The sequence below is a fragment of the Micropterus salmoides genome, unplaced genomic scaffold, assembly GCF_014851395.1.
Source record: "Micropterus salmoides isolate LMB-PRFRI ecotype aquatic unplaced genomic scaffold, ASM1485139v1 Ms_hic_scaffold_14, whole genome shotgun sequence".
NCBI classification, from domain to species: Eukaryota; Metazoa; Chordata; class Actinopteri; order Centrarchiformes; family Centrarchidae; genus Micropterus; species Micropterus salmoides.
Genome location: NW_024040485.1, coordinates 3378535 through 3394365, shown reverse-complemented (window position 1 = coordinate 3394365; position 15831 = coordinate 3378535). Strand labels below are relative to the sequence as shown.

The following is a 15831-nucleotide window of genomic DNA, read 5'->3' as shown; positions in this document are numbered from 1 at the left end:
CAGTGATAAGAACAAATAGCCTCACATTTATTTTAATAAAAGTCACATGTTGACTTTAGCTTTCCTAGCAATTTCTTCCAAATATTTAGTGTACAGAAACTGAACAGTGCTTCTCAATGTTTTGTTATGACCTTGCAGACAGTAGGCGAACCAAAAGTAGCATTTTAAAACCAAATCTATGGCACACATCGTTGAGTTGACTGAAGGTAAAAGCATGAATTCTTGCTGAGACATAGGTCAGTTCATTCTTGGTATATTTGTAGGCTGATTTTGTAATTATCTTAGTGTGGATGTTTAAATTTAGATTTCAGACTTGGTTTGTGATTCAAGGTAAGTTCTTATTTTTTACTGTCACTCCTCATTGGCATAAAAAAAATTGATTTCAGTTTTATCTTTTTGATATTTGATTTTTTAAGCATATCTGATTATTGATTTGTTCAATACGTGTTCTCACTCATTAGTCATTTAGTGATATAGATATGTAAAATGAAGGAATAATAACATGAATAGCGAGCATACAAAGCTTCTAGGATGTTATAACATTACTACTGATCTTAAAATTAAGAGTGTTTAAGACCTTTTTGTCAGAAGCTATATATATATATATAGAAGTTATATTTTTTAATTTCAGAAGTGTTAGTTATCAAAATTTACAATGATGTTATTGGGGCAGTTCGCATCAGTGTTTTCAGAGATTGGCTGCATCAAATCAGGCAACTAAAGTAGTATTGTAACATGTGTTGTAAAACATGTAATGAACTGTAGCAGATGAGTGGAGGAGATGATGTTAACAATGTGTATACCGGTATATCATATTTCTTCTGTCTGTCTTTGACACATGTCCATCCATCCATCGTCAACCGCTTATCCTGCGTATAGGGTCGCAGGGCCTTTGACAAATGTCCCAATCCCAAAGGTGTTGGGTGGGGTTGAGATCAGGGCTCTGTGGAGGCCAGTCAAGTTCTTTCACACCAAACTGGGGGGGCTGTATGGACGTGGCATTGTCAAAACAGGAAAGGGCCATCCCCAAACAGATGCTGCAAAGCTGGAAGATCACTATTGTCAACAATGCCAGTGTATGCTGTAGAATTAAGATTTCCCTTAAATGTAAGTAAGAGGTCCAAACCTACAGAAAAATGTCAGGGATGTCCACATACTTTTGGCCACATGGTGTATTGTAAATGGCAGTAAAGCACACCTTAGTATGTGACAGTACATTATGTAAAGAGCCACCTCTAGAGGAGAATCTGCAAATAGCAGACAGGGAGCAAGATAGAAGATTAAAGTTCAATGGACACTTTTGATATTAAACAATGATTATTAATATTTAAATTGTAATTTATATAAACAACCTACCCAGCTTCAGCTCAACTGCCTCAACACGATGCATGCTAACATATATCTTTAAACATATGCAAAGTACCTACATTTATTTTTAAATTCTGCACTTTATTTTAACTGGATTATACTTAACATTTTAGCTGCAAAATGCTAATAAAATATACAGTTTAAACTCTCCATCAGTTCACATTCAAGGTGTTTGTCAGATCTACAACAATAGATGAAAGCATGACTTAGTGTTTCTCAGGGATAATATCACAACCTTTACTTCAGTAAAAGCCCTGAGCCTGTTTCCACCATTTTTTTCTGTAGTTGAAAATTATACCACTGGCCATGATGTATGACACAATTAGGAAGTTTGTAATCAGCTTAAAAACATGATATTAAACATGCAGACAAAGTAAGCTGAGGAGCTTCAACCGCCACTACATCCCTGGTTAGCAGGATGAAGGCGCCCTCTTGTGTTGTGCATCAGTTTACACATTTCAGTTGTTAACCTGCTTTGATGTCCACTGCAGGGAGACATGCACAAACTTTGCTGAACCTTTGGCAGTTTCAAACATCAGTAAAGAGAGATTTAAATGTTAGTTTGTTCACACTGATGTTGCATTCAGGTCACATGGGAAAAATAGAGTTTTGAGGTTACAAATATTATTATTTATACTTTTTGACTTCTGATTAAACAACATGGAAATACTTGTATAGAATCACACTTTTAAGTCATGATTTTATACATGAACCTGAAATAGGCTGCACATTTTCCATATGTTGTTGGAATCGACTCTCTCACCGGTTAAGTTACGACTGAGAAAACGTTTCAGGAACAACATGAATTATCACCAACCACAAATGATTATTTCTTGATTTAAAATGAGACTGAACTTGTTGTTTTCAGACGTTGAGTCTTTTTGATGTTTTTTCTGATTCAACTGTGATTGGTGCGAGCGGCCAGGGGGCAGGGCAGAAGCTGAGCAGGAAACCTCAAGCTAGTGGTCTGGAGTCAAGACAGGTGGGTGGAGCAGGTCCAGAGTATGACCAGGAGGAAGGGCCGAAGGACAGAGCACCTCTGAATGACGGCCAGGATGCTGGTAATGTAGCTGGAGCAGCTCCGGAGAACAGGCAGAGGGGGCAAGACAGTTCTGGAGGCCAGCTGGGAATGCGCAACCCCTCTGGAGGCCGGTGACAGGACTGCAACACTGGAGGGCAATGACACGGTGTTCAGCAGGGGAGCCAGTGGAGCCAGGGAAACACAGACTGCTGGAACACAGGAACTGGGCACTGCTGCAATACAGGAACTGATCATTCCTGTAGTGCGGAATGAGTCGGCTGAGCAACGGACTGGGGACCAGGTAGGGCTGGTGGCAGCTCTGTGGTGCTGGGCAAACTGAGAGGCATGACAACAGTGAGAGGCACTACGATGGAGAGAGCCACGCTTCCTTCTGTAGGGCTTCCCAGAAGGTGTACTCAGTTTTGTTGCCAGCAGTTCAATGGATGAGTGAAGTTATTTTGTTATTTTGAGGGGAAAGCAAATTTACAAATTTATACAAGCAGTGCACTCACTACTTTACATTGTAAAGTATCCTAAATGTGGAGTTCTGAACCCAAACTGGAACCTGGTTCCACAAGAGAGGTCATGTTCTACTTTGGAGACTCTAGGAACCACAAGTAACCCTGCATCCTGGGAGTGCAGTGCTCTGTGCAGTGCTCTGGTGGGGTAGTAAGGTACTATGAGCTCTTGGAGATAAGATGGTACCTGACCATTAGGGGTTTTGTAGGTGAGCAGAAGGATTTTAAATTCCATTTTGGATTTTACAGGAAGCCAGTGCAGTGAAGTTACGACAGGAGAAATATGATCTCTTTTCTTGGCTCCTGTCAGAACGTGTGCCGCAGCATTCTGGATCAGTGGAAAAGTTTAAACGGACATATTCGACCAGCCAGTTTTGGGCAGTAACAGTAATAATATTAGTTTACCCAGTAACTAATAGTGTATCTAATTACTTTTCTAAAACATTAACATTATTACAGTTACTAATACAAGTAAGGGTGCGTTACTGAACGCACCATCCTTGACGTGAATGCGCGACTGTGCAGCAGGTCAGCGGCACCGGACATTCTGTTCATGTCAGCCAAAAACTAAACAAAAAATGGAGAACGAAGGAGAGCGTCCTCTCCACAGCTCAAAGTAGCTGCTGCCACTATTGTGTCACAGTCTAAGATGAAAAGAACATTGTCATCTATTGTAAACTCTGTGCGACCAGCAAAAAGCTTTCAACCACAAACATTTCTACATGAAGCAGCACAGTTATGCTAAACCTACAGAAACGAGCATACATACACATACATACTGTCATTTGTAAGTATGTATGTATGCGCCAGGTGAGTATGTATGTATGCGCAAGGTGAGTATGTATATATGCGCCAGGTGAGTATGTATATATGCGCCAGGTGAGTATGTATATATGCGGCAGGTGAGTATGTATATATGCGGCAGGTGAGTATGTATATATGCGGCAGGTGAGTATGTATATATGCGGCAGGTGAGTATGTATATATGCGCCAGGTGAGTATGTATATATGCGGCAGGTGAGTATGTATATATGCGGCAGGTGAGTATGTATATATGCGGCAGGTGAGTATGTATATATGCGGCAGGTGAGTATGTATATATGCGGCAGGTGAGTATGTATATATGCGGCAGGTGAGTATGTATATATGCGGCAGGTGAGTATGTATATATGCGCCAGGTGAGTATGTATATATGCGGCAGGTGAGTATGTATATATGCGCCAGGTGAGTATGTATATATGCGCCAGGTGAGTATGTATGTATGCGCCAGGTGAGTATGTATGTATGCGCCAGGTGAGTATGTATGTATGCGCCAGGTTAGTATGTATATATGCGCCAGGTGATGAATGTATGTATGTGCAAGCGAGTATGTATGTATGTGCATGACAGTATGTATGAATGTATTTATGTGAGAGCAAGAATGTATGTATTTGCAAAGGAAGTATTCAATTTTTCTCATAATTATCAACGGTGATGGCTACATAGTGATGTTCAAATTTTTACTAGGTGTATTTAAAATCATATTTGATTGAGGAGCTGTACTGAGGAGCATATATTTGTGCAGCACCTCCTCTCGCTCGCTTGTTCACTCCCTCTTTCTCTCTCGTGAACACCGCTGCACAAACCTGTCCAAAGTTAGCCACACTGAAATTCTGTGGGAAACACTGGAAAGTAATATAGTAACGTAATATAACGAGTCATGTAACTAGTTACTTTTATCACCCAGTAATAAGTGAAGTAATAATATTACTTTTTTAAGGACTAATAAGTGACTACGAATATATTACAATTTCTGAGTAACTTGCCCAACACTGGAAGTAACAAATGCATGGACTTGTTTTTCTGCATCATTTTGAGACAGGATGTTCCTGATTTTTGCAATATAACGTAGGTGAAAAAAAGCGGTCCTTGAAGTTTGCTTAATGTGAGAGTTAAAGGACATTTCCTGATCAAAGATAACTCTGAGATTCCTCACAGTGGTGCTGGAGGCCAGGGCCTATCTATCTGGCATATCTAGCAGCAGTGTTGGGCATGTTAATCAGAGATTGTTATAAGTTACTTTTTACTTATTACTCCTTTAAAAAGTTATAATATTACTTTACTTATTACTGGGTATTAAAAGTAATTAGTAACATTACTCATTACGGTACTGTTACTTTCAATCCCCCACACCACCCCCACCCCATCCTTAAAAGTGATGGAAAACCTGTTCAGCAGCTCATTTTAGAAATGAATCCACTTTCCTGGAACAATAGTTTACCTGAGGACTCAACAACCAGCTGAACTGAAAAGACTGCAGCCTCTCAGACCAGATCCTGCTGTACAGTAGGATATAGGGTCTGGTTATAATTAAAAATAATAAAAAAACAAAGCAAGTCTCTTCCGATTGTTTTAACTAATAGCACATTCATAACAGTAGCAAAGAGTTTTGTTTTTTTTCACAACATATAACGTTTCTTAACTCTACTGGCTGAGATAAAAAAATAAAGCAAGTCTCTCAGGACTTTTAAACTAACGTTACTGTTTTGCATATGCATAAGAGAAGTATTCAGTACTTTTACAAAACACAAAACGTTGCTTAACGCCACTCTCTCCTGGCGAGTGGATGGTTCACTGGCAGTAATGGCCGCACTTTCTTTCTATAGGCTAAGTTTCACATCGCTGGGCTGCTTTATAATAATAAATAATAATGCATTTTATTTGTAATGCACTTTACATTTGGAACAAATCTCAAAGTGCTACAGGTAAGATCATAAAAGCAAGGTAAAAACATCAATATCCAGTGTGCTGAAGACATATGCTTTGATAAATTTGATGTTGAATTGTTTGCGGCTGAAAGCTTTTTGCTGGTTGCACAAAGTTTACAACGGATGACAATGTTCTTTGCATCTTAGACTATGGCACAACAGGCTTAATGGCAATACTTAAAGTTGTGGAAAGAACATCTCTGTCCCTTGTACTCCATTTTCCCTTTAGCTTTTTGGCTAACAGCTGACTTGAACAACATAAGGTGCAGTGCCGCTGACGTGCTGCACAGTCGCGCAAGTTAAATTAATATGCAAATGAAACACAAACAAACAGATCCAACTCTGAAATGACAGTTTAGTATTGAAGTAAGAATTTACAAACATGGCGAAATCTACCTTAATTACAATGGTTGATACAGTTTTCTGACCGGTTTTGTCCCCTGAATGCGTGCGCATCCAGGAGTGTTTGTATACAAGAAACCCGTGTATTAAATGGTGCTTAAACAAATGCACGAACTGGAAGTGGCAATGGTGTTTTATTTGTGGATATGTCTCAGCAAATTCTATGTTTTAAGTGCTGCATTAAGGTGTTGTGTTTAAACTGTGCAGTGCCAGTTGTTTCAGCAAACACATCTAGTGTAGGTCTAGCAGATAAGGTGGCCTTGCCTTACACTTTACAAGATATAGCCTACAGAGTTTGTTCAAATGTTCAAATGATTATATTTGTAATGCACACACCTTCACTGAACATGAACATAAGTTTCAATGAAATTAAGGAGACCTGTAATACAAAAGTCCAAAAAGCACTCCTATAGCCTACAAAAAAAACTATTGATTATGAGGTTCACTCAGTGGTGTTCAGAAAGCAAACAGCACTAAAATAAACACATCTATCTTTCAATAATTTCTATAAGATATATTTTAATGTTTTTTAGCCAATAAAGTAAATACAGTTCTTAACAGTGACTTGTCATAAACATATGTTTCTCAGAGAAACAGAGAGAGAGACACGGACACGGTGGATGCTAGATTCTCCTGCTTGCTAGCTTTTTATCGCTGTGGCTAGTCAAGCTGACAATTAACTTTTTTCTTCTCAAAATACTTCTGCACATGGACAAATAGTTGAAAATTTCTTTTTGCTAGCCGGTGGTATAGCCAGTAGCCCTGAATGAGAAGTTGCCTACCACCCATAATGTTTGACTGACAGGTGACCTCTGTGCAGTGAAGAAATGCCACAACAATCAGCTCTCAGCAACAAACATGAAAACAAATAAAGTTTAAGGATTAAAACACAGAATTTAACTCAGTTTCTTATATGACTTCTGACTATTTCAGTCTACAGAACTCAGCAGTGCCTCCATAACCAAAAGGCCAGAGTCCAGCATAGAGAGGCTGAGTGAATGTGGTCTGGACTCTGTGGAGGAGAGTCATGGTTTCAGAGACGCTGTAGAAGGACAGAATACCTGCTCTGTGATCCAGGTACACTCCTATTCTGGAGGACCGAGGACCTGAGACGGGAGTTTGGACATTTTTGTACAAAAAATTACAATTAGTTTTTTCACATCTTAATGCCCAAGATTTGTCATTGAATCCAAATCTACATTCATCTGACCATGCTCTGCTGATATTCTTGTATGCGACTGCTACATAACCTCCTCCTCTCCACTCCACCTCCCAGTAACAACGTCCAGTCAGACTCTCTCTACTCAGGACCTGAGATCTATAACTGAATCTGTCTGGATGATGAGAATACCACTGTTCTTCTCTCATTAATGTTGCCTTTCTGTTCCCCTCAGATAATAACAGCAGTGTGTTTGCTGTGTTTGGATCCAGTGTGATTTCACGTGAATATTTTAAGAACTCAGCTCTGGTCTTGGGCTCTGGTTGTGACAGTAAAACATCCACTTTTCTCCCTGTCAGTGAGATGTCTGTCCATTTCTCACTCAGAGCGTCCTGTAGTTTGTCTCTGACTTCTGACACAGCCGCTGTCACATCCTCAAAGTAGCGCAGAGGACGTTTCTTGATGCTGGATGAGTCTGTAGATTCACTGAGTGCTGACACTGAGGGGTAGTTGTGTAGAAACTGGTTGTGATCCTCTGTGTGTGAGAGCTGCTTCAGCTCAGCGTCTTTCCTCTTCAGCTCAGTGATCTCCTGCTCCAGCTTCTCCTGAAGCTCTTTGACTCGACTCACTTCAGTTTCCTGCTGGGATCTGACCTGCTGCTTCACATCAGAGCGTCTTTTCTCCATGAGACGGATCAGCTCGGTGAAGATCTTCTCACTGTCCTCCACTGCTTCATCAGCAGAGTGATTGATAGCCTCCACCTCCTGCTGAAGCACCTTCACATCTTTCTCTCTGTCCTGGATTCTCTGCTGGATGTTTTGTCGACTCACCTCGAGCTCTCTCTGCCTCTCAGTCCTTTCTGCTGCAGCTGAGACTGTGTCGTGGCCTTTATGTTCATCCACAGAGCAGAGATAACAGATACTCTGCTGATCAGTACGGCAGAACATCTTCATCACCTCATCATGACGAGAGCAGATGTTCTCCTGGAGCTTTTTGGAGGGCTCCACCAGCTTGTGTTTCTTGAATGGAGCCACCTCATCATGACGCTGGAGGTGTTTCTCACAGTAAGAAGCCAGACATACCAGACAGGACTTGAGGGCTTTCAGTTTTCTCCCAGTGCAGACATCACAGGCCACATCTTCAGGTCCAGCATAGCAGTGATCAGCAGGAGCAGCTTGGAGTCCAGTCTTCTTCAGTTCCTCCACTAAAACTGCTAACATGGTGTTTTTCAGCAGGACAGGCCTCGGTGTGAAGGTCTGCCTACACTGAGGACAGCTGTGGATTCTCTTCTCCTCCTCTTCATCCCAGTGGGTTTTAATACAGTTCATGCAGTAGCTGTGTCCACAGGGAGTAGTCACCGGATCCTTCAGTAAATCCAGACAGATGGAACAAGAAAAAGCTTCCTGGTCCAGCTGAACTCCTTTCTGCGCCATTTCACCTCTCAGTGGCAATGACTGTCTGAGTTTCACTTTCTTAGAAGTGAAACTAGTTTGAGCTCTGATCTAAAAATCACGTGTTTATGCAGTGAATGAGGTCTGTCAGCTGTTGCACTTCCCCACATGTTGGTTACACCCATCATTAAACTTTAGATCTGAAGGGGAGGGAAAAAGGAAATATATAGACAGAGGGGAGTTCGCTGTGAAAAGCAGAAAGAAGAGGGAGGGGTTATCAAGCTCCAGGAAGAGGAGCAGCTCTGCATTTATACTTCACTGACAAAAAAGCCTTGGTTAAAACCTTTTCCCTGTTTGAAATTAAATTGAGTCCAAAAGAAACCAAACCACTTTTTTAAAAACATGGGTGATTGGAAGTGTTAATAAAGGAGGAAGAAAAACCTCCAGTCAGTGAGAATCAGAAGCCAAACAACCTCTAATAAAAGCAATAATTTCATCTTTTTGATTTCAAATGATGCAATCCTAGAATGTGTGTAACAGGTGAGGTGTCAGAGATGAGGGCTCTCAACACAGCTGCATCACAAGCTGCCATATTTATCACTTTTGTTATAGTCTTTGTAAACCAATGAGTTTAACCTCCAAGACTCCCACTTTAACTTCCCACAGTGTGCTGACGATATGGCCCTGGTTGGCCTTCTGTGTGAGAGGAATTCTGCAAGAGATGGCACATACTTTAATCGTGCAGTTTCTCTGCAGCAGTGGTGTGAAAAGAGATTGTTAAATAAATGTAGATGAAACCAAAGAACTTATCAAATCCAGCAACAAACATTAATAAATTACACCCCTTGAACATCACTGGATCCACTGTAGAAACTGCCAGTACTTTAAATATCTAGGAGCTGTGATTGGTGACCGCCTTAACTTCACACAGAGAGCTAACTATATTTTTAAGATTGTATCTGCACTTTTGGTGCTTTGACACCATTGTCAAACCATTGACACCATGATGTGTGACACAATGCTCTTTTACTAGAACACTTTTTTCACTAAAAGTGCAGACAAAGTGAGCTGAGGAGCTTTTACCTCCACAACATCACTGGTTAGCAGGATGAAGGCGCCCTCTTGTCTTGGGCATCAGTTTTTACATTCCAGTTGTTAACCTGTTGTTCACTTTACTGTGCCTTTGGCAGCTTCGACAACAGTAAAGAGAGAGTTAAATACCCAGAGTAAACATCTTTTGCTCAGAATAGTCTTTTCTCTCTCAATATCTTTTTGAGATCACTTCAATCTAAACTGTTGCTCCTAAACCCCCCCTAGGAAAAGAGATAAGGAGAGATTGAGTTTTCGAGACTTCGGTAATACAAATGCATACTGAATTGAGATTACAATAGGAGAAATGGAAGTAATCAATGAGATCTCATCATTGTATTTTTTTTAGATCACTTCAAACTGAATTATTGCTCCTAAAGCCCCCTTAGGAGAAAAGATGAGATAAGGAGAGATTGAGGTTTTGAGACTTGGGTAAGACAAATAGATATTGAATTGAGATTACAATAGGAGAAATGGAAGAGATCTCGTCATTGTTTCATTTTGAGTTTATTAATGTCTTGTTTAATAGTCCTAAAAAGCAGTTAGGAGCACTAGGGAGAAGTCAGTGAGCTTGATTGCATTGCATTATGGTCTATGCTTGGGGAACCTTACTGGAGGCTCGTCCTGAGCTGGATTTAAACCCAGGTGCTGCTGTTCAAAGGGCAACAAATTGATGAATTAATTTCTAAACATCATGTCAAAGTGGTGGGTGTTCTAGTCATGCTGGCTGCAAGTACCTTAACAAATTGGAAAACATGAAATTTGAAAGTGCATTATTTTTAATGACAAAATATATTTTACTATTCTTCTCAGTAACTTGTAGTTCAGATAAACAGCAATAAACACAACAAGTACAAGACAGGATTTGAAATTCAGGTGAGTAAAACTTTAAAGCCAATAAAAAAGAAAATACTCAAGCTGAAATACCTCAACATTTGACTTAAGTAAAGTATTTGAGTAAAATAACTTTATTTCCTTTATTTCGGCCCGGCTGACGGTGAGTGTCCTGGTTTTTTCTCCTTTTCTTCAGTTATTCCCCGCTTCCTCTGCCCCAGTGTTCCCCGGCTCCCTGATCCCAGTCCCGTCGGTTTCCCTATGCCAGTGTTTCCCCGGCATCCACCTCTCCCTCCACTCCAGTCCCTCAACCCCCTTTTCCCTCAATAAACCTCCTTCGCTCTGAGCGCTGCATTTGGGTCCTCTCTGTCCCCGCACCACACCACTCGTAACAATTTCCCACCCCTAAGTGGGGTCACTAAGACAAAACAGACATAACTTGGAGACTTTTTTTCTGATCCACACTCTGGATACTTAAATTAAAATTAGATTAGTTAGAGATCTCATCTTTTGATTACAGTAAGACACAGATGAGTTATTTGCTCCTGAGGTCACTGAGAAAACTAAGACATACTTCAGAAGAATCATGAGATCCCAAAAGTCATAGCTGAGTTTTCCTTGAGCTCTTTCTCTGATCTCATGGTCCCATGTTCAGGAGACTTATTTAAGATAATTTAGAGATCTCTTGTGTTGATGAGAGTAAGACATAAATGAGATTGTATAAGGTTGTTTCTTGATATATTGTGAACTGAACTGAATTTGAGAAGTAGGAGAAGAAGAATTTAGTTTTACCTTAGTATTAAAACTAACTCATTTGTGTCTAGGAGAAATAACAACTATGGGATCTCTTCTTGGATTTTGCTTTACTATGTGTAATATCATATTGTGTCAGTTTCTTCACACTGATGCTGTATTCAGGTCACATGGGAAAGATGGTAGAGAAGAGTTTCCAGGTAACAAATATTATTCACACCAGCTCTCAGGTTGGAAATCGTATTTGGGATTATGAGATTTCAGGCTGTCATGGTTTGGTTGTTTATCCTTGTTCATGCTATTCTCAAGTTTTGTAGTTATTTTTTACCTTGTCTGCCCTGTGTTTCTGTGTTTTGGGATTCAGTCCTGTTTGTTTTGTTGTCTTGTGTTCAGTCTGCCTGTTTCCTGTTCTGTCTAGCTTAGTTTAGTCTTGTTTAATATATTGATAGTTTGTTACCTCTGTCTGTTTAATTGTACTTTTGTTTATGGTCTGTGTCTGCTTGTGTTTATGATAATTTTGGTAGACTCATTCTTTTGATCTGTTCCGTTTTAGTTTCATGGTCTGTCTTTCCATCCTGTTTATCACTCCGCCTGTCTGTGTCTGTTCTGCTTGATTAGCCCTTCATGTATTTCACGTGTAACGCCTCCCTACTCGTTTGCCCAGGTATTTAAGTCCTTAGTTCTGTTCTGTCTTTGTTGTGTCCTCGTCATTAGTTGAGTGTGCCTGTTTCTGTGTTCATTGGATTATTCTGCTCTGTTGCATCGACTGTTTTTGGATTTCGTTAGGTTTGTTGGAACGCTGCTTTGGTTTGGACTTTGCCTCATTCTCATGTAAGCCTGTTTTTGTTTAAAGAGGTGGTTTTATACTTTTTGCCTTTTCCTTTCTCCTTTATTGAGTTATATACCTTTTTTATGCATGTAATAGGTTTGCAAAGTAAAAAAGCCCAAAGTCCAGACCAAAGAGAGTTCCCATCTCCCACAGAAAACACCACTGTGAACTGCCTGAAAAACAAATGCGCGCCATATAACTAGTCCGGTAGTCCGACACGCCCTCAAAAACACCAGTGGAAAAACACAGAGCTGCAGCACACACCTCTCCTCTCCTTTCCTAACACTAGCTACCCTCAAAGGCAGTCATAAAGTTGTTACTGTGATGTAGAGACAGTGCTCAGTTAAAACTTTATGGATGAAAGATACATCTTAATGAAAGATACATTAAGAACTCACCACTCTGAAACTCTTGCTTCAGTGTATGATGCCAAGCTGGTCGGCAACATGTACAGCTGAACCAAAGCCTTGTTTACCAGCTTCTCACATACCCGCCCTTCTCTGCTTCTGATTGGCTAGTAGTCCTTAACTAGGAACTGCAGATGAACTCCCAACAAAAATCATTTAGAGATAAGATGTATCACTCCGTAACTAAACCGAAGTGATCAACACAGGGTGAAAAGAGGAGCTACAGCAATGTGCAGTATGACAAAAAATATGAATGAAACCATGTAAACCTGTTCTGGTACAACCCCTAAAGAGGACTTTGAACCTGAAAATGAACAGAATACCACCTCTTTAATAAATCACACTAACTTCAGGACCAACATAAATTGCCAGGATGCTGGTAAAGTAGTTGGAGAAGCTCTGGAGGACAGGCAAAACAACTATGGAGGCCGGTGGAGAACCTCTCTGGAGGCCGGTGACAGGGCAGCAGGACTGGAGGGTAACGACACAGAGTTCAGCAGATGAGATAGTGGAGCGAGGGAAATGACAGACTGCAGGAACACAGGAACCGGGCACTGCTGAGGCTCTGGAAGAATGAGGACCAGGACCATGGAGGACTGGTAGCAGCTCTGCGGTGCGGGCAAACTGAGTGGCACAACAATAGTGAGAGGCACTATGATGGTGAGAGCATAGACTGTAAATAAAAATGGACGTAGTGTCCGTGACATCACAGGTTAATTTCCCGAATTGCCCCTGGCTGTTCCGCTAGTGTGTGAATGTTAGTTTCTGTTTGAGCACTTAGGCTCAGTGTGTTAATGATGAATGCAGATGTAGTGTAAAAGTGTTTTGAGTGGTCGAAAAGACTAGAAAGTCGCTATACAAATATGGAGCATTTCCCGTTTTGTTGTTGAGACCAACGTTAACAGTTAAATATAATTCGGTTATTGATTACATTAATGTTCACTTACATCTCAAAACAAACAATTTGAAGCAAATCAAGTAACCCTTTTTACATAACGTTAGTTAGGAGTCGTTATAAGCTAGCGGCAGAGTCCTGTATCCAGAGTCCGATAGCTGGCTTCTATCACGTTAATTAATTCCCCACACCGCTATTTTGAGTAACGTTGCTGCTGTCGGCAGGGCTGTGTGAGATTATTGTCTGGAATAGGACACTTGAGAGAGAAAGGTACTTTTTATATTTGTCACAAGATTTTATTGATCGGTTCTTGTTGAGGATCTGATTCCTCCACGTCTGCTAGTCAAAGTTTAAACTGTATGTGACGTCACTCGGACAACTTGGCTCCAGGACATTTGACAGCTGATATTAAATTGTCTGTCTTAAAAGGACAACACAAAAACATTTAAAGACTGTCTCCCTTGTTTCTCCCATGTATGTGACATAATAGTGCTGTCAACATTAAAACACTGAGGCCTCTTTTAGAGGAGCATCTAAAAAAATTTGAATACTGGAAAAGTTCATTATGAGCACAGAACCAGACTGAGAGAACTCTTCTCCAGGTTGACATTTCTTTATAATTTATATACAGAAATGTATTAAAGGCTATTCTAAATTTTTTATACATTTTGAGATACTGAGGTTTTGATTTCCATGAGCTGGTATGCGCCTGCTTGTGACGTCACATAACGTGATTGGCTGTGCGTTTATATGATGACGTGGCAGATGGTGATTGGCTGTATGCCGCAGCGTTTATGGATACTAGTTTTCGGTGAATTAATGTTACGACGCTAATGTTGGCTGCTGATCCACTTAAGCTAATGTGTGTGTGTACGTTGTTGCCATATTGCCAAATGTAAAATAAAACCGTTAAAACTATATCCGTAAACACTCCAACGTACAGACAATCACAATCTACCACTTCAACGTTATCTGATGTTACCAACAGGCGCAGGCCCCCGAGCAGATCTGACCACCCGAGCACATCTGGTACCTACACCGTAAACCGTAATCATCAAGATGAAAAAAAAATCCCATCTGGTGCCAGAGAGCTGCAGAGACCTGGGAAGCCTCCTCATTGTCCTGTTAACGTGGAGTGGCGTGGAAAGGCGTTCTCTCCTCCTGTTTACTTTGTTTTAAATATTGTCCATATTTGTGTTATAGATCCATTAAAAAAATATATGGTTTATGGTTAACATTGTAATAAATTCTATATATATATTAGCACTCCCTGTCTGTACTACTTACTGAAAAGCTAATCGCATACCTCAGCGAAAACATGAAACATTAAAGCTGAACTCTTGTTAAAGAATATCAGTCTAGTATAAGATGAAAAGTGAAAAAACTCCCACACGTTTCACATGAAAGTAATTATGCAGTGTATTTCTGTGTGTGAGGGGGCATTTTCACTTTCTACCTTGTACTTTAAGATAAATAAGGAACCATGCACCCAGTAACCATAGACTATATAACAGAGCCTGAAGTTTCTGAAGAGTGCCTTGTTTGCTGCTCTGCTAGTCTAGTTTCAACACAGAATAATGTGGGCACATCCAAACCATCCAGTGGGTAAGTGCTGAAACAAAGAATGACCTGCACAGAATAGTTATGAATCCCACTATGTTATTTATTGTGACATTGCAAACTGAGGTCTCAGAGCAGATTGAATGCACTTTTGCATTCTATAAAATGTAAACCACACAAGACCTTCTCAGAGGTTGCAATAAAGGACACCTCGTACAGGGCTTCAAAATTATTCAGTGTGCAGATTCAAATTCTTTGTTTTTCATTACAGAGTAACTTCTCAGTCAATGTCACATTTGTCTCTTAAAGAAATGTCAAAATAAAACAGTATATAACATCAACCTTTCATTTTTACTTTCTACCAACATATATGTAATTTACAGCGGTTAGCTATAATATATTGAGTGGGTTGGCCGTTAATCGGAAGGTCGGTGGTTCAATCCTGGCTCCCCCAGGCTGCATGTTGAAGTGTCCTTGGGCAAGATACTGAACCCCGAATTGCCCCTGGTGGCTGTTCTGCCAGTTTATGAATGTGTGTGAATGGTGAATGCAGATGTAGTGTAAAAGCGCTTTGAGTGGTCGAAAAGACTAGAAAGTACTAGTACAGAACATTTACATTTAGATCACACTATTTAGAATTAACATAGGAAACTGATGATGAATAAAGAATGTGATTTTGTATAATTAGTCTGATACACATATACACATATATATACATATACACATATATATACATATACACATATACACATATATACATATACACATATACACATATACATATATATATATATACACACATATATATATATATATACACATATATATATATACACACATATATATATACACACATAT

At 40.1% G+C, this 15831-nt stretch overlaps 1 protein-coding gene across 1 annotated transcript; it reads right to left on the bottom strand.

Moving 5' to 3' along the window:
- Positions 1 to 5991: 5991 nt before the first annotated feature.
- Positions 5992 to 8689, bottom strand: LOC119901665 (tripartite motif-containing protein 16-like). The gene has a single exon (XM_038717241.1). The coding sequence runs from the start codon at positions 8646 to 8648 to the stop codon at positions 6981 to 6983; it is 1668 nt and encodes a 555-aa protein (XP_038573169.1). The 5' UTR covers positions 8649 to 8689; the 3' UTR covers positions 5992 to 6980.
- Positions 8690 to 15831: the final 7142 nt, after the last annotated feature.

What these genes read in the sequence shown, in the direction of transcription:
- LOC119901665 (XM_038717241.1), bottom strand. Translation starts at nt 8,648, where the DNA reads ATGGCGCAGAAAGGAGTTCAGCTGGACCAGGAAGCTTTTTCTTGTTCC.